We start from the raw sequence: 21,649 nt of genomic DNA, 5'->3' as shown, positions 1-21,649 counted from the left end.
CTTGCTGGGCTGCTCTCTGCGTGGAGTTTAAAGTGAGATAAAAGATTCCTACACATTTGCTTGTGTTTGCATGAAAGAGGGCAAGGACTCAGAGGGCGCGGCAACGCTGGTGGCCTCGGGAGGGGAAGGGGGTGTTGAGGATGGAGCGAGGGGCCATTTTCTGTCACTCCCCCATACTCTTTAAATCATAAAACATGATGCCTAACATTTGACATATGCATAGAGAATATTTAAAACGGAATTCTAAAATACTGAAAGCAAACAAGCCCTGCAGGGCTCTGAAACCCACTCTCCCACCCCACACTGCCTTTTCCCCAGGCCCTTCTCCTGGTTCTCAGAGGACCAGTTTTGCCTGTCCCCCTGACAGCGCCCATCTGAGACTCCGGAACCCAGAGCCTTTCACCGGCTTTGGCCCTCTGACTTCTTCCATTTTTATCAGCAGTTCCCATCTGGACAGGGAGGGAAGGAAGGTAGGGGCAGATGCACTGAAATCGGTCAGCAGTCAGTACACCCACATGCCATCTGCATGCACATAATAGCCCAGAAAATTAATGTTTCCTGAGTATTTTCTGTGAGCCAGATGCGGTGTCCAAAGCCTGTCATTTAAATCCTACAATTACCTTAGGAAGTCAGTGCTACGCCTATGTCCATTTCACAGGTGAGAAAACTGAGGTTCAGGCAGCCTCACTTGTCAGAATGAATTCACCAGGATTCACTTTGCACACACCCCTCCCCCCTCCACCAGACCTCTCCCCAAGCTCCACTGCCTCCCTGCTTTCAGGGTCTCCTGGGTTCCTGGCTTTTCCACCACGCTGGCTCCCTGGGAGCCAGTTAGAGCTGGGAGGGCAGGGCAGGGCGAAGTCCAGCCTCGTGCTCCACGGCAAACAAGTTTATCTGACCCTGGAGCTGGGCTGCGCCCCACCTCCCGCTGCTGCGATCACTCTCTCAGCACCCCGCCCCCCCACCTCCTCTCTTCCCCAGAGAGACTGAGCCCAGCCTTCCTCTCCGCACGGCCCCTCCTGGTACTGCCACTGTCCCCCGGACCCTTATGTGGTCTCCGTGTCTCCCTGCCTCTGTTTCCCCACCCCCAACACACACTCACACACGCAGCTCCAAGGACCTGGCTCTTCCGTTCAGGGACAGTCTCCCCACATCAGAACTAAGAGACCAAGTCTCCAGCTATCCCCAGCCTTTGCTCTCACAGGCCAGAAAATCGAAGGGAACTGGGTTCCAGTCCCACCACTGCTCCCCACTGCTGGAACAGGGCCGGAAACCCATGCCGGCAACCCCTTGCTGCCTCCATGCTCCTGGGAGAACTGAATGCGGTTCAAAGATGGGACAAGCAGAACGACACAGTTACACTCATCACCAACAACGTAGTCCTGGGCCCCCTGGCTCCACAGCAGGGGAAGAGGGCCCAGCACAGGGCAAGATCCGCCCACATCTGCCTCCCACCCATTCTGGGCTCAATTTGATGTTTAAGGATTTGGGACTTAAACTCGCTGGGCTCTGGGGTCTCAGTGCGTCCAAGGCTGTGGAGCTGGGAGACCACCCTGAAGGCCCACCCACGTGTGTGCAGGGGAACTGAGCTCTCAGTGTGGGCCATCCGTCTCAGTGGGAGTCTCAGCTCCTCCACTACTTCGGGTGGCCTCGGGAAGCTGCTCAGCCTCCGGGTGCCTCAGTTTCCTCAGCTGTGGAATAGAGCTAACGGTAAATATCTCTCTGGAGGAGGAAACGAGTTTGACACGTTTGTACGCCCCCATGCTCGCTGGAGTACTGCAGGGAGGCGACTTGATGGAGAAGCCGAACAGCCAGAATGACTGCAGAGGACCAGAAGGGAAATCAGCACATCAAGGGCAGGCATGCAGCCTCCAGGGTGCTGTACAGGGGGTGGGGTTGGCAGGACCCGGGTCTAAGTCCTGGCATGACTGCTTTGCAAGAGTTACCTGGGACAAGTCACTTTGCCTCTCTGAGCCTCCATTCGCTCATCTGTCAAATGGGATGACTCATAATAGCAACCGTTTACTCTACTTACTACATATATACCCTACATGTCATCAGGCGACTTAACCCTGTTCTTATCACCACCTTGCCGAGGTAACTGGGGCTCAGAAAAGTGAAATCACCTGCCTGTGCTAGAGTCGGCGAGCTGGGATTCGAACCCAGGCAGGCTGGCCTCAGTCGGGGATGTCAGATTGTCCCACTGTGGCCACCATCTTCCTGGGTCTCTTTGCTTTGGTACTGCCCAAAGGAGAGGATCAGAGACCTAGGAGGTTGAGGTTTGAACTGCTCAGGGACTGGGAGGAGCTAGGAAGACACCCAGGATGGAGCCCCGGGTACAGATTTCCCCCTGGGCCATAGCAGCAGGTAGGTCCCCAGGGCCTCAGAGAATCCTAGTCACTCATTCATTCATGCTGTGTGCCACCTACAGGGCTGGAGAGCAGGGGTAAGAGTGGTGAGTGAGGCCACAGGAGTCCTGCCCTGGAAGAGCTTGTTTTCATGGCAGGAGATAGAAAACAGAGGAAGGAATGATAAGGAATGATAAAGTGAAAGAAGTTAATTGAAGAGTGACTGGGGTGAGCCTACCTTCAGATGAAGCAGTCAGGGAGGTCCTCCGTGAGGAGGTGACATTTGAGCAAAAGGAGGAGAAGGAATGGGTTGTGGGTAGAGGGTTCCAGGCACAAGGAACAACATGTGCAAAGGCCCTGGGGTAGGAATCAGTGAAGTCGGTGTGGCTGGAGGAAAGTGAGGGAGGGAGGTCAGTCCCTCAGGAAGAGGCCAGGGAGCCAGGGCAGGGAGTGTGAATTTTTCTCATTGTCCAGTAAGTAGGAAAACGGAGGCAGGAAGCAGAGAAAAGACGTGTCCAAGGTCACGCAGCGAACCAGGGGTGGACATCTGCTGTGGTCACATGCACAGGGCCCCTGGGGAGACCTGGGGCCCAGGAGCCACTCTGCCTCTTCATATACACTGTCCTCACCGGAGCAGTGGCTTCCACAGAAGTCCTGCCTCTGAACCATCCTTTCCAGCTTCAAACTCCCCCACCGCCCAGGCCTTCATCAGGGGTCCCCCACCCCTCTCCTTCCAGTGCCCTGAGACTACGGCCACACTTTTTGCCCTCAGGGTGGTTTCAGATCCCTTTTGTTACCTGAACAATAAGTAACCCAGGTAGTTAGTTATAAACTCCGCAGGAACAAGGAGCTGGTTGATAATTTATAGCAACATCTCAAATTTAAATGGAAAGTAAATAGCATGCTGTTAGCATTAAAGAAAACCCAATCAGGTTGGGCGGGAGCACTCCAGCCTCCTCTCAGCTTGGGGCACCTCACTCTCTCCCTAGCCCCTTTCCCCACTACGTGTAAGCCCCTCTTTCCCCTCGACTCCTCTGCTGAGCTCTGCTTCTTCACGCCTCTCTCTGTCTCCCCTAATGTCCTCTCTCTTCCTCCATGTCTCCCCTCTCTCCCTCAGCTTCTACACCTCTGCTGGTCCCCAGGGAGCACTTTGACCTCTGCTCCCCCCTCAAGTGCTGTGGATCAAGCCTCCCCCCACCTACCATCCCTCCAAAGGGGCTGCTGATCAAGAGGCCCCAGCCAGCCAGGTAAGAAAGACCCTCGGCACCCCCTGTCCCTCACTCCCACCTGAAAGCCCCCAGTCCCCTCTGGGGTCCTGAGCAGGTCTGGCCCAGCCCCATCCTCTCCCAGCCGCCCTTGCCCTGGGTCTGCCATGCCCGACTCTTTGCCCCTCCCCTGCAGCCCAGCAGGGCCTTTGCCCTCCACTTCCTGCCAAGTCAGGGGCCTGTCTGCCCCCCTGCCCCCTGCCCAGGCCCTCAGGAGGCCTGGCAGACCCTGAGGACTCCGCGAGGCGGGGATCTAGCCCTCCCCCACCCCCAACGGGGATCAGGACCTTGGACAGAAAAGAGATAGTGCCCCTGGAATCCCGTCTTTGGGACTCTTCCTCAGAAGCCCTGCTCCCTGCCCCCTGGCCCCTGGCCCCCGAGGCCTGGTGATTCGGAGCACTAAACAGTGGGGGCGAAGTCGCTGCTGGGTGGCCCTAAACAAGCTACTTCCTTCTCTGGGCCTCGGTTTCCTCCTCTGGGAAGCAGACTGATCTGTAACTTCCTCTCAGGGTCCATCTCAGCATTATCCGACACTGCACCCGTGAGACCTCGACGGGGCGCCCCGTGGATGGAGAGGTTCAGGAGGCTTTGGGGAGGGGCAGCCCTTGCGGCCCCTAGCCCCTCTCTCCCCACCTCCACCCCTGCGCTCCCCATCCCCCACCCCGGGCCGGTGGGAGGAGGTTCATTGGCCCAGGTCTCCGCAGGCCGCCATCCCTACAAGTTAATGATCACAGGCCTTATCAGAGCCTTTTGCCGTTTATAAATTTATAAAACAAAAGAGAAATAATAAAGCCTGTGGGTAATTAGTAACCAGGTTAGCTCTGCTGAGGAGAGGGGAGGCATCGGGCACGTACCCACTCAGTTCTCCGAGAGATGGGGAGCCAGCCAGTGGATGGGGGTACACAATGTGGAGGCCTCTAATGGCGCCGGCTGGTGAGGAGGGAGGCTCCCGCCCTGAGGCTTTACTTCCCTCAGGTAAGAATCACCTGGCTGACTGCTTGTGTCTTCAGGCGGCCAGGGGGGCCCCCACAACCCACTTTGCCCTCCCCCCTCCCCAGCAGTACTTCCTGGCCCAGAAGCCTGCCATCTGAATGCTTACCAGGGAAGTTAGGGTTCGGGGCGTAGAAAGAATGGCCGTAGCTAAAAATTCCCACCCCCTCTGGTTCTCCAGGCACTTGATTTACAAAGTCCCCTGCTTTTTCCCTATCTTGGGGCTCCCCTGGGGCATGTGGCCACTTCCCCAGGACCCTGCTGAAAGCTTCGGCTCACTCGGGACTTGGGAGTCTGCAGAGGACCAGGTCGGGGCTCCAGCCTCCGAGCAAAGATCCCCCCCTGAGCTTATGGTCCCGGTCTCCCGTCCTGACACCTCCGCTGAAGGTCACAGCTCATGGAACTCGGGACTCCACAGGGCTGGCCAGGAACTGAGGCCAGGCCCCTCGGGTCCCTTTGGAGTGGGGGACATGGGAGGGGTCCTTACTGCAGCAGGCTCTCCACCACGGCTTTCTGGTGGGCCGCCTCCTCGGGGCTGAGGTTCTCCAGTTCCTTGAGGATGGGCGGCGTGAAGTCTTCCCCATCTTCGTCCGTCTCGTCTTCGGAGGCCCTCGTCTCCCCCAGCCCATTGGGCAGCTCCGCCAGCTCCCCCCGATTGCCGCAGGACTCCCCCTTGTCCAGGGAGCCATCTCCAGCCAGCAGGTAGGGCCCCGGCTCGCCCAACGCCTGGATCAGCGCCTCTTTGCTCAGGCCCGACTCCAGCAGGGCCGCCAGGAGCTCCGTCTGCAGCTGGCTCAGTTTAGAAACCATGGCTCCACTACCACTGGGCCACGAGGCCCCGGGGCCACAGAGCAGGCCACCTCCCCCCACCTCGTGGGCTGTCTGCTCGCTAGCCGGCCAGCAAGCAGGCACAAACCAGGCTCCTTGCACCCACGCCCCCCCAAACCCCACTAGCCAAGTCCTGTGGGTACCCCCAACCCCCTACCCTGGCCCCAGCGGCCAGTGAACCAGGGCCCCTGCCCGCTCTGTTTACATTGGAGCTGGGGAAATTCTCCAAGGTTCATATTTATCCGTGTGCTTAGCGAAGGGACTGAACTTTGGACTTCAGCCCTGCAAAGTGCAGGCCTCATGGCCGCATAGGGACAGGGAGCCACGGCCTTCCAGGGCAGTGGGCAGAGCACAGGGTGGGGGAGGCGGCAGTGGGGGCCCCCCGGGCAGCTGGGAGCTGAGGGGGCCTTCCGGGCAGCATCGGGGCCCACCCCCAAGGACCTGGTTGTAGGGAGGTTTGGGCTGAGGCAGGAGAGAAAAACAGCAGGTTTCTCTTGGAAATGAAAGTAGCAGGGAGTTTCAGGCAGGTGGGCCAGCTCTCCTCAAGGGCAGGGAAAGGTCACATCCATTTGGGACCCACCCACCCCCTCAGGCCTGACACCAGGCTCTCCATGGGCAAAACCGACTTCAGTCAACTGTGTACCAGGGACAGTGACAGGCGTGAAACACGCATCATTGTGTCCCTGATCAGCTGTGAGTAGGTATAGGAATTATCCCCATTCTACAGAGGAGGAAATTGAGGCTTGAGGTCCTGAGAGGGTAAGTAACTTGTCCAAAGGCGCACAGCTAGCAAGGGATGAGACTTTCAGAATGGGAATAGGGTAAAGCCGGTCAGGCATCTGACTGCGAATTTTAAGGGGGCACCAAAAAACTGAGTAATCAAGAAAAATAATGTATTTTAATGCAATGCATTTAAAAATTGAAGTGAATGCAAAACCAAAACTTGCCCACACCACAACTTGCATGCGAATGTTCACAGCAGTCAAAAAGTAGAAAACTCGTACATATCTATCAGTGTATAAGTGGATGGACAAAATAGAATCCATCCTCCCTGGCTGGTGTGGCTCAGTGGATTGAGCGCTGGCCTGCAAACCAAAGGGTTGCTGGTTCAATTCCCAGTCAGTGCACGTGCCTGGGTTGCGGGCTAAGTACCCAGTTAGAGGAGCATGAGAGGCAACCACACATTGATGTTTCTCTCCCTCTCTTTATCCCTTCCTTCTCCCCTCTCTAAAAATAAATAAATAAAATGGGGTCTATCTATGCAGTGTTGTATTATTTGTCCATAAAACCGAAGGAGGTGCTGATACAACATGGATGAACCACTGAAGACATGATGCTAAGTTAAAGAAGCCAGGACTCATATTGAATGATCCCTTTTATATGAATAGGCAAATCCATAGAGACAGAAAGTAGATTTGTGGTTGCCAGGGGATGGGGGGTGGGGGTTAGAGAACAGGGAGTAGCTGCTTAATGGGTAAGGGGCTCCTTTGGGGATGATGAAAGTGTTCTAACATTGATTTGGGTGGCCCTGGCTGGTGTGGCTCAGTGGATTGAGTGCTGGCCTGCAAATCAAAAATTTGCCAGTTCGATTCCCAGTCAGGGCACATGCCTGGGTTGTGGGCCAGGTTCCCAGTTCAGGGTGTGTGAGAGGCACCTGATCAATGCATCTCTCATATGTGATGTTTCTCTCCCTCCCTCCCTCCCTTCCCCGCTTTCTAAAAATATATATACATAAAATCTTTGAAAAAAATTGATTGGGTGACATTATACAACTCTGAATATACTAAGACCCACTGATTATGTACTTTTAAAGGGATGAATTTTATGATTCATAAATCTGTAAAATATATTTTAAATTAATGGCAAATACTTGTGATGCACAAACTCACAAAATCTTAAGGAGAGATAGGCTCCCACTTTTACTCACCTCTCCCTAATCCCAGCCCTGAGCAAGAACTCATTTTCACATGCTCGCCCACCTACCTCTTCCCTCTCCCAGTCAAAGCCTTGACAAAATTCCGCGTACGCCCCCTGAGGTGGACCTGCGCCCCCAGAACAAGGGGTGCACCCAGGTGTGAGCAAGGTGATGCTGAGAGGCGGTCCCCGGGCTGGGGCATGCCCAGAGGGTCTACTTCTCTCTGGGGTCTGCCGGACCTGGTTCATGCTTGGCAATGGAGAAAGGGGGGGGGGGGGGTGCCATTGGCCCCTGCAGCCAGGAGAGGTCAGGGAGCTATGAAAACAGCTCTTTCCCTCCAGTCAGCTCCAGTCTGCCTTCTCAGTCTGCCCACTCCTGTACCTGGTGCTCCAATCCCCCTTACCCTGAATTGCATCTTCATTTTATTTAAATAGTTTATTTCTTTATTTTTAGAGAGAGGGGAAGAGAGGGAGAGAAACATCAATGTGTAGATGCCTCTCATGAGTCCCCAGATGGGGGTCTGGCCCACAACCCAGGCATGTGCCCTGATTGGGAATCAAACCAGTGACCCGTTGGTTCTCAGGCCAGCACTCAACCCACTGGGCCCTCACCTAACATGCTGGACAGCTGTGCTGCACCTTATGATAGCCACTGGCGACATGTGGCTACTCAGCACTTGAACCATGGCTAGTGCCACTGGTTCAAATGATAATAGTTTGGATATATTAGGTATAATTTTAAATGTTTAAACCATTTTTAGCCCTGGCCGGGTTAGCTCAGTTAGTTGGGTATCATCCTGCAAACCGAAAGGTCATGGGTTCGATTCCTGGTCAGGGCACACGCCTGGGTTGCAGGTTCAGTCTCCAGCTGGGGCTCACGCAAGAGGCAGTGGATTGATGTTTCTTTCACGCATCAGTGTTTCTCTACCTCTCTTTCTCTCTCCCTTCCCCTTTCTCTAGACTCAATAAAACAAATTTTTATTTTTAAATTAAAAATTAGAAAAATTAATTTCACCTTTTTAAAAAACTTTTGAATTGGGACTACCAAGAAACTTAAAATTATATACGTGGCTCACACTGTACTTCTGCTGGATGGCACTGCTGTCTAATTTATGTATTATGTTTGTTGTTTAGGGTCTGGCTTCCTCTGCTACAATACAAAGCCTCTGAAGGCTGGGCTTGTGTCTGTCTTGTTCACTGCAGCATCCCCAGTGCCCAACATAGCGCCTCCTCCATACATAGTAGATGCTCAATAAATATTTGCTGTGTGACTAACAATGTCGTTGCGCATTAACTGTGTATTGTAGCTGTGTGCTGAGCTTTAGTCATGTATTGAAATTCTCAGATTGATCCTAGGAAGTAGGTACTGCTTTTATTCCCATTCTGCAGAGGAGGAAACAGAGGCTCAGGGGGGTTACATGGCTTGCTCAGCATTCCCCAGAGCCAGGCAGCCTCCCTGCACCCGATGACGCTAGCAGTTGCCCCTTGGGAAGGTGGGACCTCACCTTCCCTCCAATGAGTTCTTTTCCCTCCAATGCAAGTGGCTTTGGGGTCAGGCAGCTTCCTACTGAGACAGAATTCTCCAGTCCAGGCAGGGAGGGTGCTGTGTGCTGCCTCTTGGTGGCTTCACGGGTCCCCTGAGGGCTTGGTATCTCCTGCCAGGAGGCTGCCTGCTGCCTGCAGCCGCCCCTCGGTGACTTCTCACCCAGAAGAGCAGGAAAGGTGGGGCCTGGAACCTTTGCACAACTTTCGAACTCACTGACTCCTTCAGCCAGTGTCTGAGCCGGTGAGATGACTCTGGGACTGAAGGTGGATTTGGTTGACAGGGGCACCAGCAGTGGGTGGGGGGCACAGCCTCTAGGGAGTTTAAGGGGAGAAGTCCCCAGCCCCAGTACACGCAGAGGCTACTGTCCGAGCCCCCTGAGGAGGGTCCTGAGATGAAGGGGAGGGAACCTCAGGAGCCCGACTCTGCTCTTCCGCAGATGGTGGGCATGGCAAACGGAAAGAGCTGGCCCCAACCCCCAGCCTGCCCTCTGCACAGCCAGGGGACAAACCTGAATTGACCTGAGGTGGGGAGTGGCAGTTCACCTTTTTGAGAGTCACACAGGACCTGGTTTAAATGTCACTGACCCCACGCACATCCCAAACCCCATGCTGGGAGGCCTCAGGCAAATGAGGTCTATTCTGACTCATCTATAAAACAGAGATACGATCTCCTAGACTCAAGTGAGGCAGCTTTTGGGAAAGTTGTAAAGAGTACAATGCAGGGGTCCCCCCAGCTGTCTGAGTTCTAGGTGCCTGTGGCGTTGCAGTAATTTTTTTCACAGCACCTCCCACTCCCACACAAAGCAACAGTTACATTCAGTAAGTAGTTAGGTCAAAACAACTACAAAGTATGCATGTCCTAACAACTTAGTAGCTGCTTGAAAATGCTGCTTGAAAATGCTGCTTGAAAATCAATGGAAAGAAAACATATTTTAATTTCTTCTTAAATAATCATAAGCACTACACAACTGCTCAGATCCTGGAATTAGATTGAACGTCGCCACCTTTATTTCCTCATTTTGGCAGGATACTTGCTTTTCAGCAGAACAACTGCCATGAGCCCAGCTTCGCAAAGTTGTTACGTCACCCAAAGGGCGGGGCTCCACCTGACATTCAAACTGCGAACAACCTTGAGGTGGCCGACAGAGGTCGCTGTGTTCCATTCAAAAATCCTGGCGCCAAGTTTGTGAACTGTAGACCTAGTCGATCCCTTGGACCCCGTAGGAATGCAGTCAAAGATAGCCCTGAGCTTTGCCATCATTCTCTCCTACCGGGCGAGCAGATGTTTGCAAAGACAACGTCCGGGAAAGGAATAAGGCTTCTCCTTGGCCTTAAGAGGGTGCTCAAGAAGGTGCTGTCAGCCAATCTCAGAGCACTCTTGGAATTCAGTTACCCTCACCCCATCCTCAAGGCCCACCGGTATTCAAACTCCTATTCTTCCTCCCAGCCTCACTACTCTTACCCTACCTTTTTCTCATGAGTGCCTGAAAGTGTCTTGTCAATCCAAATTTTAAATATTTCGGGAGAAGGGAGAATCTTGGCCTTCATTTTACTGACCTCACCCCTGCCTAGCTCTGATCTGGGCTCATAGTGACCCTCAGGGCAGAACAAAGAGTTGCGGCTGTCTGTAAAAACGTCCAAACCCCGTAGGGAATTTTTATAAGATTTTGTCTGAGCCAAACTGACGGCAATCGCTGGGAAGCAAGATCCCAAACGCAACCTTAGAATGGCAGTTTGCAGCTTCTTTTATGCATTTTGAATCAAGGAAGATTGCATGAAAGTGAGAGAAAGCAAGGCAGGGATCAGATGACAGGATACTAAGATTGTGTGTTTTTCTTGGTGGTTTTGCTTATTTCAAAGGTGTGTTGCCCTAGATGCCCAGAAACAATGGACAGGGCTTACTTAAGCTAAAGATAAACCTTTTACTGAAAAAACTCATACGCCTAGGGGCGTGACTACCCACCCTGACCTGCCAAGTTGGAAATTTATGATCAGATCACCCTGTCAGGTGACTTTCCATAGACCGGGATTCATCACAAAGCAAGGAAAACACCTGCAGGAAAAAGGGGCGAGTAAAGAGACAGACTCTGTCTGTCATCCTCTTTGTACCGGCAGGGGGAGCTCTAATCCCACACAGCAGAAGGCTCCAAACCTGCTTTACCCGAAGAATTTCCAGTTACTGGAGTTTTAAAAAAGAATCAGGTTTTAAATTCCACTCCATGGTTCCTGAGTCAGACTCCAGCAGAAATGCCAGACAGTCTCTTCTCTGAACAAACACCTCGGGCAGTTTTCTCAGGATCAAGGAAGTCGAGTGGCAGAGATTTGATGGCTCAGATGGGGCTTTGGCCCTGCAAGAGTTTACAAGACGGATAACCCGGTTCTGACTGAGCTGAAATCCAAAGAGACGCACTGTAATACAAGGGCACGGGTCAAAGCGAGCAAACAGAGGCATCAGCCCGGACTTCCCTCTTCAGCCCGGGGCTAATTGGTGGCACTCGCCGGCGCAAACGGTGTCAGGCTCTGCCACGACCTAGTTGTGTGACTCTGAACAAGTCCTCTAGCCACCCCGAGTCTCCGTTTCCTCGTTGGGAAGTAGGGGCATTGTGGGCCTAACCAGGTGGTCGTGGGAATTCAGCGAGTGAAACCTCAGTTGTGTCTGCACAGCAAGCAGGCGGTTGATTCAATGTTAGTTTGCGTCCCGTGAGAAGGAGCCGCTGTTGTGAGCACCTAGTACATGCTAAGCCCTGCATTAAGGGTTTACGCAGAGCTCTTTAACTCTCCTTTAACTTTTCTTTTTTGTTCCTTTAACTTTCTCAACGACCCTATGAGGTAGGTTTATTATTCTCACTTCACAAATAAGGGAACTGAGGCGCAGAGAGGTTAAGCAACTTGCCCAAGGTCTCCCACCTAGGGAAGGGGCAGAACTGGGATTTGAACCCCAGAGCCTGGCTCCAAGCCCCAGGGTGAAATAGCCTCATGGGAGCAAAACTACAACATCTTTCGACAGGAATCATGAAAAGGGCCCCTAGTTTGCAGGGGAAAGTAGACCGCTCAGCTGAGTGAGTACATAAAGCAGCAGAGGGGCCAGACGCAGGTGCAGGCTGAGGTTCCTGACCCTGCTGAGTTCCCCCAGACCGGCTTCCACACACTTGAATTCGTGGGACCAGGGAGTGCCAACGCCTGGGTCTCGCTAAAGCCAGTCAGTCACTGCTGGCAGACATCCCATGGATGGACAAATGTTGGTTAGTCATCACAGCCTCAACCTGGCACATCCGCAATTCGGGAAAAACGTGTTCCTGGGCCCCGCCCACTGGAAACAAAGCCTTTGTGAGGATATGAAGTGACAAGACCCCTCTTGTCAGTTAGGCTGACCCGGTGTTCTCGGGACCCGGTATTCCAGTTGCACCCATCTGCATGCCAGGCTGAGAGCCAATGAAAATTCCAAACGATCCAAACCCATGTGATTGTGCTTCTATGTGGAGAGGTACAAGGGAGGCTGGGACACTGGAGGGGACCCAGAGACCGAGGACAGGGTGGGACGCAGGCTTGTCCCTGGTGCTACTTCAGCTTTACACCTGGAACAAATCCATCAGGCTCCTGGCAGGACAGAGCGGGCACCTCACATAGATGATTCAGGAGGCTTTTGTAGAGGGGCTTTTTACCAAAGTAGGCGCAGACCCAGGGGGTCCCAAGGGTGGTGCTGGGGATGGGAAGAGGGGGGAGCTGTGGGCAGGCCTGGGCCTGGGTGGGCGAGGGGTGGGAATGACCCCTGGTGCCTTGGGAAGGGCTGTCCTGGGAGGAGAGAGCCAAGTGACCCAGAGCCTGCAGGGGGAGGGGCAGGGAGAGGGGCAGTAAGGTCCTCCACCTCCACCTCTACCTGACTGGTCCTGCCCTCCAGTCTCTCCCAGACGGGGTGCGGACTGACTGAAGGGAGAGCACCCTCCTCTACAGACCAGGGCAGATGCCCCACCACAGACGTGGTAACCGGGGGTGGTGTCGTATAACAAGAAATAGACATTTGGGCTTCCTCCCTGGTTCCTGACTCAGAGCTCCTAAACCCTTGTAAAATTGAGCGAACGCAACATTTTTTGTTATACTATGTGACCTGCCTAGACCTGGGGGAAGTCCTCTATAAGGGGACTAAATGGTCATGGGAAAAAATACAATAAAGATTCAATACTAATTTAAAAAAAGAAATGTCCAAACCTGTAGAGAATTTTTAAAAAGAATTTATTTGACATTGGGACTTCTGGCCAAGATGGAGGTATAGGTAGTCACACTGTGCCTCCTCACACAATAAAAAGAAGGACAACAACAAATTTCAAAACAAAAACACAATCAGAACTGCCAGAAAATCAAGTTATATGGAAGTCTGACAACCAAGGAGTTAAAGAAGAAACACTCACCCAGACCAGTAGGAGGGACAGAGATGGGCATTTGGGCGGAGAGGACTCATGGCAAGGTGGCAGCTGGAGGACCAGGCTGTCCCACATTTGTGTGTGGATAAACTGGGAGGAACAACTGGGGAGTGAGACAGACCCTGCAACCCAGGGTTCCAGTGTGGGGAAATAAAGCCTCAAAACCTCTGACGGAAAAAAAAACCTGTGCAGGTTGAGGCATGGGAGAAACTCCCAGGCTCACAAGAGAGTTCCTTGGAGAGACTAACTGGGTCCTAGAACATACACAAACCCACCCGGGGAACCAGCACCAGAAAGGCCCAGTTTGCTTGTGGGAAGTGGGGAAAGTGACTGAAAGTCAGCAGGGAGTTGAGCAAGATCACCCTTCCCTCTTGGACCCCATCCCCACATACAGCGTCACAACCCAGCAACTGGGTTGCCTCACCCTGGTAAACACCTAAGGCTCCGCCTCTCACTACATAACAGGCATGCCAAGGCAAAAAGAATATGGCCAAATGAAAGAACAGATCAAAACTCCAGAAAAAATTACAACTAAGCAACGAAGAGATAGCCAACCTATCAGATGCACAGTTCAAAATACTGGTGATCAGGATGCCCACAGAATTGGCTGAATATGGTCATAAGTTAGATGAAAAAATGAAGGCTATGATAAGTGAAATAAAGGAAAATGCACACATAACTAAGAGTAAAGGGAAGGAAATTGGGACTCAAATCAACAGTTTGGACCAGGAGGAAGAAATAAACATCCAACCAGAAGAGAATGAAAAAACAAGAACTCAGAAAAATGAGGAGAGGCTTAGAAACCTTTGGGACAACTTTAGACAATCCAACATCCAAATCACAAAGGTGCCAGAAGGAGAAGAGGAAGACCAAGAAATTGAAAACGTTTTGAAAACATAATGAAGAACTTCCCCAAACTGGCAAAGGAAATAGACTTTCAGGAAGTCCAGGAAGCTCAGAGAATCCCCAAAAAGTTGGACTCTAGGAAGCACACACCAAGGCACATCATCATTAAGTTACCCAAGATTAAAAATAAGGAGAGAATCTTAAAAGCAGCAAGAGAAAAGGAGACAGTGATCTACAAAGGAGTTCCCATAAGACTGTCAGCTGATTTCTCAAAAGAAACCTTGCAGGGAAGAAGGGGCTGGAAAGAAGTATTCCAAGTCATGAAAGGTAAGGACCTACATCCAAGATGACTCTATCCAGCAAAGCTATCATTTAGAATGGAAGGGCAGATAAAGTGCTTCCCAGATGAGTTCAAGTTAAAGGAGTTCATCATCACCCAGGCCTTCTGATATGAAATGTTAAAGGGACTTATTGAAGAAAAAGAAGATAAAAAATATGAACAATAAAATGACAACAAACTCACAGCTATTAACAACTGAACCTAAAAATAAAAACAAACTAAGCAAACAACTAGAATTGGAACAGAATCACAGAAATGGAGATCACATGGAAGCTTATCAGTGGGGGAGTGGGAGGAGAGAGGGGGGAAAAGGTACAGAGAATAAGTAGCATAAATGGTAGGTAGAAAATAGACAGGGGGAGGGTAAGAATAATATAGGAAATGTAGAAGCCAAAGACCTTGTATGTATGACCCATGAACTTGAACTAAAGGGAAGGAATGCAGGTGGGAGGGAGTGTGCAGGGTGGAGGGGAATAAAGGGGGGGCGTGTAATAGGACAACTGTAATAGAATAATCAATAAAATATATTTTTAAAAACTTTATTTGAATGCCCTGGCTGGTGTAGCTCAGTGGATTGAGCACAGGGCTGCAAACCAGAGGATCGCGGTTCAATTTCCAGTCAGGGCACATGCCTGGGTTGTAGGCCAGTTCCCAGCAGGGGATGCACGAAAGGCAACTGTACATTGATGTTTCTCTCCCTCTCTCCTTCCCCTCTAAAGATAAATAAATAAAATAAAATAAAATAAAATAATAAAAACTTTATTTGAGCCAAACCGACAATATATGCCATGGAGCAAGATCTCCAAGGAATAACAGTTTTTGCAGCTTCTTTTATGCATTTGAACTTCAGGAGGGGACAGAAGGAAGACAGGAGAAAGCAAGGTGGAAATTGGATGACAGGGTAGTTAACAAGATTGTATGTTCTCTTGAGGGTTAATACCCTTTTCAAGGGACATTCCTTCTGGTAGTTCAAAGGTACGTTAAACTTAGATATACAAGAACCAGGGACAGGCTGGTTTAAAATCTCTCACTGACGCAGTTATAGGCCTGGGAAGCGAGTACCCCCCACGACCTGCCCAGTCAGGAATTTATGATCAGATCACCCTGTGAGACTACTTTCCATAGAACTTTTTTTCATCCACACCAGTGGGGTCCGGGCTAATCCTGCGTAGTTACTGTCAGAACTGAATTAAAGGCTGAGATCCTGGGAGTCTCGTACTTCTACCTACGGTTTATTAAAACAAGTAATAATATAAATGGAATGAGCCCCTTTAAAGTGGAGGGAGAGCTGCCATCCCCGAGAAACTGCTTCATATGTCTTATTCTTCAAATCTAGGCAATGTTAAAACTGGGCGAAATAATCTTTGGGCTGAACCTAAAGCAGAATTGTATCCCCACAGCCAATTAAAGACAGACAATGGCTACAGACCATTATGTTATGTTATGGCTACGTTTGTTATGGCTACAGACAATTAAAGACAGTCTTTGGAATTAGCGGCACTGTGTTAGCCTATCTGCCACCTATAGAAATTCCTTCCATGCACCAAAGAACATTTAAAAACGCCCTTATTTTGCCCTCCCAACAGCTCTGTATGCCTGGTAGAAACGGCTCCATTTTCCAGGTGAGGACACTGAGGGTCAGAGATGTCATCAAGACTCCGGCCAAGGACCAGTGAAACTAACGTGCCACACTGCTCCTTCTCACCCTGGCCCGAGTGTTTTTCCCCACCGGGTCACACCTATGATTGTGTTAGCTTTGTTCCCTTTCATGGAGTAAGCCGGTGGAGGCAACTCAACTTTCTGTTCCTTCCTGCAGCCGGGGTGATTCCCAGCGGCCAGCTGTGTTTTGGATGGAAAAAGAGCTCAAGGAGCCCTCTGGTGGACATTCTGGGAAAAGAAAAAGAGTCCGAGAGACACCAGCTGCTTGTTAGAAATCCATTATTTTTGCTTTTTATAAAGTCCCTTTTTCAGGAGTTCATCTACGTCTGAATGTACTGGGATAATAATGCAGGTGAGTTCCCTTTAAGGAACCCAATCTGTAACAACTTAAGCTTGCAAAATAGATTTGTGTATTCATTCCACAAATACTTACGTGTGGTATGTGACAATCTTAACAGTTCATAGGGCATGCCAGGCACAGCTTAAAGTGCTTTGTGGGTATTAACTATTAGCCCTTAAAAAAAACAATGTAGGTGAGTTCTGTTACGTCTTAATCCATCTGGGCTGCCACAGCAAATACTGAGTGGCTTTTAAATAACAGAAATTTTATTTCTTGTAGTTCTGGAGGATAGAAGTCCAAGGTCAAGATACCTGAAAGGTAGGTTTCATTCTGAGACCTCTACTTTTGTCTTGTAGGTAGCAGCCTTTTCACTGTGGCCTCATGTGACTTCTTCGTGTGCTGGGAGAGAGAAGGGAGGAAGAGAGAGGGGGAGAGCGAATGCTCTCTGCTGTCTCTTCTGCTAAAGACACCAACCTTCTCTATTAGAGCACCACTTTTAACCTAACTTAACTACAACTACTTCCATAGGGGCCCTGTCTCCAAATACCACACACGAGGTCTTCACAAATGTGAATTTGTGGCCCCGGCTGGTGTGGCTCAATGGATCGAGCGCCAGCCTGTGAACCGAAGGGTTGCTGGTTCGATTCCCAGTCAGGGCACATGCCTGGGGTGCGGACCAGGTCCCCAGTGGTGGGTGGGTGAGAGGCAACCACACACTGATGTTTCTCTCCCTCTCTTCCCCTCTCTCTGAAGATAAGATAAATAAAATCTTTAAAAAAAGAACGTGCGAGTTATGAATTTGTGGGGACACAGATGTTCAGTCCATAAATTATAGCAGATGTTCGGCTCTCATTTCCATTTCACCGACAAGGAAAATAAAGCACTGGGCCCGGTGGTAAATGACACAGATACTACCCAACCCTTCTGAGCTTACAGTCTCTCCTTCTGGGAGAGACTGATATTCAATCACAAAATTTGATCATCACCTTGGATGAAAAGCAGAGAGAGTCAGGCAAACAGCGGTGGAACGGAATCCAGACTGGGGGGAAGTCAGAGAGAGGGACTTTCCTGAGGGAGTTCTGGGCGAGCAAAGAGGGGTGTGGAGTGGAATTCCAGCGGTGCGGAAAACCTGGAGGCAGACAGCAGCGAGGCACATTCTGGAAACTGAAGACGTGTGGGCACTGTCCAGGAAGCCAGACAGGGGTGTAAGAGAGGAGGTTGGGTAGACAAGCGGGGCCATTCTCTGCAGGGGTGAGAAGTTTAGACCTGGCCCATAAGGCAATGGGGAACCACCAAAGGTTTTAAGTGGAAGACAGAGACATGGTAAGACCTCCCTCTTTTTAAAGGATTCTCGGGATGAGACGAGCGTGGTGAGATGGAGGAGATGATCTCTTCTCCAGGGCTCCTCTAAGTGGACACCCTGCCTTCTAATCTATTCCACCCACTCCCTCACCAAGCAGAAATATCTGGGCTCAATTTACACCAAACTTTTCAGGAGGATGTCGGTGTTTGAAGAAACAGGGAAGTCACACCTATCACAGAATCCGTTGTAAAGGGAAGGGAAGGAGGAGAAGGCAGCTGGTGCATTTGAGTGCCCACTAACCACCACCATCTTGCAGTTCGCTCATTCATTCAGAGGAGCCCCAGAGGTGCTCCGGAGACACGGCTATTTCCCCTCCAGGGCACTGGCTAGACTGCACTTCCCAGCCCCCTCTGAATTCAGAGAAAGGGCCTGGCGCCTCCTGCTGCCAACAGAGTGTGGGCAGGGGGGTGCGTCCCTCCACCAGGCCTGGCCGTTAAACATCCCTTCCAATCTTCCGTGCTCTCTGTCTTGTTCACATGGAAGGGAACTTGGAGTTTAAGATGGTGGAGCCTTCAGATGGAAAGGAACCCGATCCCTGAGTCCATGAGTTGGAAGAAGGCCAGAGAGCCTCCCCAACCAGGAATGTCTGCGGCAGAGTTCTCCTGAGAGACGCCCAGGCCTTTGTTGCCTTAAGCCAGGGAGATTTTCGGGGTTGTTTGTTACCAAAGCTAACACAGGATACTGGGTAGTTGACTCATTTTATAGATGAGGAAATGGAGGCCCAGAAAGGCGAGTCAAGTAGATGGAGGTCACGCCGCCAGTAAGGAGTACAGCAGGAATTTGAACCAAGCTTTGCCTGACACTACACATCCCTTTCATTTGCTCTTAAGATAAATGAAATAAATAGCTCCGGCTGGTATGACTCAGTGGATTGAGTGCCAGCCTGTGAACTAAAAAGTCACCAGTTCAATTCCCGCTCAGGGCACATGCCTGGGTTGCGGGCCAGGTCCCCAGTTGGGGGTGTGTGACAGGCAAGGGAGTGATGTGTCTCTGTCACATCAGTATTTCTCTCCCTTCATTTTACCCTCCCTTCCTTCCTCCCTTCCCCTCTCTCTGAAAATAAATAAATAAAATCATTTTTAAATGTTCTTTTTTATCCTCACCCGAGGACAGGCTTATTGATTTTAGAGTGAAGGGAAGGAAGACAGAGAGAGAGAGAGAAACATCAGAAGAAATCCGCAGAATTTTCTTTCCTTCTGCGAACAATTTTTTAAAACTGCCTAAGGAATACGTGCATGTTTTGGGGAACGCAGCCTAATTCACTTAGTCAGTCTCCCATTACTGAGGCTGTTCTCTCCATCCCTCCCCCGCCCCCGGCTGTCATAAGCAATCCTTCAGTGAATATCCTTACGGCTAAACCTTTATGCATAATCCTTAACTGTCCCTTTAGGATGCATTCTCAGCATGGAATTTCTAGGTCAAACATTTGCATGGTTTTTTTGGACTCTGGAAATACCTATTGCTAAATAGGTCCCACGCTCTTTCTACTGCCCTGCGCTGTGTCCCAAGTAGTTGGCGGATGCCCCGAGGTTTCGCTGACTTCCTGACCTCACGGTAACGGTAACGTGTTGTCGGGAAAGTGCCCCCCCGCCCCCCCCCGCCCCCCTCCCCCCCCCCCCCCCCCGAGCTGCTGACTGCATGTGAACCTATGAAATCAAGCGACACTGGGTTAAGCAAGCTCGGCTGACCCGTGGTTTGTTTTTGTTTTTGTTTTTGTTTTTAATTTTATTCATCTATTTTTAGAGAGAGGGGAGGGAGGGAGGGAGGAAGAGAGGGAGAGAAACATCAAGGTGTGAAAGAAACATCCCCGGGATGCCTCTCGCATGCCCCACCCTGGGGACCAGGCCTGCTACCCGGGAATCAAACCAGCAACCCTTGGGCTCATAGGCCCGTGCTCAGTCCACTGAGCCACACCAGCAGGGGCTGACTGCTGGTTCGTATACCGGCACCAGGAAGAGGGTCTCTTTTGCAAACCCCACTCTTCATTCATTCAAAATTGAGTAAATATTATATATTCTTTGATTAGAGAAGGTATAAACAACGTACAAAATTCAAAAGACAAAAGGGTACTGATTGTGGTTTCCTTCTCACCCCATCTCCTAGGCATCCAGTTTTCTCTCCATGGAGAAAACCGATGTTCTAAGGATTAGCAAGCTAAAGGGTCTGTAGCCTTTCTTTTTTTTTTAAATTGGATGTATGAATTGTGTGATTTCACTTTTTGGGTGCTAACATTTTTGTGTTCCTCTCAACGTCCCTGAGCTTTGTCCCTTGAACATCCAGTTGACCTTTGAACAGCACAGAGGTTAGGGGTACCGACCTCCCACTTTGTAAAAAATTCGTGCATGATTAGTACATACGTTTTCTAACAGAAAACAGCCTACGATGTGTCCTGTGCAGTACATGGCTTTTTTCACTGAACTATGCCCTTTGGAGATTGTGCCGTATCAATCTGTACAAATCTGCCTTTTTGTTCCTTTTTCCAAAAATGATTTTATTTATTTATTTTTAGAGAGCGGAGAAAGAAGGTCGAGAAACATCGATTGGTTGCCTCTCCCGTGCCTCCCGACTGGGGACCTGGCCTGCAACCCAGGTATGTGCTGGGACTGGGCATCGAACCAGTGACTCTTCAGTTTGCAGGCTGGCACTCAATCCATTGAGCCACACCAGCCAGGGCTGTTCCTTTTTAGAGGGGTATATAGTATTCAGTTGTAGAGATGTTCTGTGAGTTACTTAATCATTCCCCTTTCATGGACATTTAGATTGTTTCCAATCTCTTGGTTTTATAATAAGTGCGGCAAGGAATGTCCTTCACCAAGGTGCCGGGGAATGAGGATGAGGTAGAAAATGAGGCAGATGCCGTTCATGCCCTTGGAGAGCTTAAGATCATTCCTGTCCCTATATCAGTCATCTACTGCAGGGTCTGGGGTAGGGGAGCAGCAGGGGGTGCCACAACCCCCTCCGCCTTGGATGGGGCCAGTTCTCCGGGGAAGGGAGCAGTAGCTTACGCTCTCCTTGTGGCTGAGAAGGGCTGTGGGCTGGGGAAAGGGATCTGGGCGGGGCACCAGTAGCTACTAAATTGCAGCTTTAAGACAAATCCCCTAGCGTGGAAATAGGAAGGAGGGCAGCTCGTTTGAGGAACTGAGCAGAAGGACAGACGATGGTGGGTCACTGCGGGCTGGAGGCTGGGAGGAGACGGTGCTGCGTCTTAAGTGTTCTCCCCAGGGTAACCGGCAGCCGCTGGAGGTTTAGAACGGAGGAGTGACATGACCTAACTTCTCTTTTCAAAGGCTTCCTCTTCCTGCTGTAAGAAGAATGGACCCCTGGGAGCCAAGGGCAGGGGGTTGAACTTCAGCGAGGAGATTAGTGGTCTGGTCCAGGCAAGAAGTAATGGCCGTTCACACAAAAGCTATACAAATGTTCATAGCGGCATGGTTCGTCATGGCCAAAAAGTGAAAGCAACCCACATGGCCATCCGCTGATGAATATACAGCTAAAGTGTGGGATAGCCATACGGTGGAAGACTCAGGCATAAAAAAGAATGAAGTTCTGACCTGTGCTACAAGGTGGAGGGACCTTGAAAACGCGATGCTAACTAAGTGAAAGAAGTCAGGCACAAAAGACCACATGTTGCTTGATTCTGTTTATGTGAAATGCCCGGAAGAGCTAACTCCATAGAGACAGAAAGTAGGTTAGAGGTTGCTGAGGGCTGGGGAAGAGACAGCAGGGATGGAGAATGACCGCTAATGGGGAGTGGCACTCGGGGGTGAGGAAAATGATTTGGAATTATAACGTG

General features: G+C 50.8%; 1 protein-coding gene and 1 long non-coding RNA gene across 3 annotated transcripts in view; one reads left to right on the top strand and one right to left on the bottom strand.

The window, feature by feature from the left end:
• The window catches only part of HNF1A (HNF1 homeobox A), a 17,832-nt gene extending 12,264 nt beyond the window's left edge, over positions 1–5,568 (bottom strand). For both annotated transcript variants that reach the window (XM_037052275.1, XM_037052276.1), the window contains exon 1: positions 5,091–5,568. In XM_037052275.1, the coding sequence (XP_036908170.1) occupies positions 5,091–5,413 (323 nt within the window). In that variant the 5' untranslated portion in view covers positions 5,414–5,568. The remainder of the gene's footprint in view (positions 1–5,090) is intronic.
• On the top strand, positions 5,233–21,649 carry LOC118991193 (uncharacterized). The gene is made up of 3 exons (XR_005067367.1): positions 5,233–5,305; positions 16,311–16,505; positions 21,144–21,649. It is a non-coding gene; the product is annotated as an uncharacterized LOC118991193 (long non-coding RNA).

The sequence above is a fragment of the Sturnira hondurensis genome, unplaced genomic scaffold (assembly GCF_014824575.4).
Source record: "Sturnira hondurensis isolate 20B ecotype Veracruz unplaced genomic scaffold, ASM1482457v3 Scaffold0007406, whole genome shotgun sequence".
Classification (NCBI taxonomy): Eukaryota; Metazoa; Chordata; class Mammalia; order Chiroptera; family Phyllostomidae; genus Sturnira; species Sturnira hondurensis.
The sequence above is the reverse complement of the archived record's forward strand: the minus strand, read 5'-3'. Positions and strand labels throughout refer to the sequence as shown.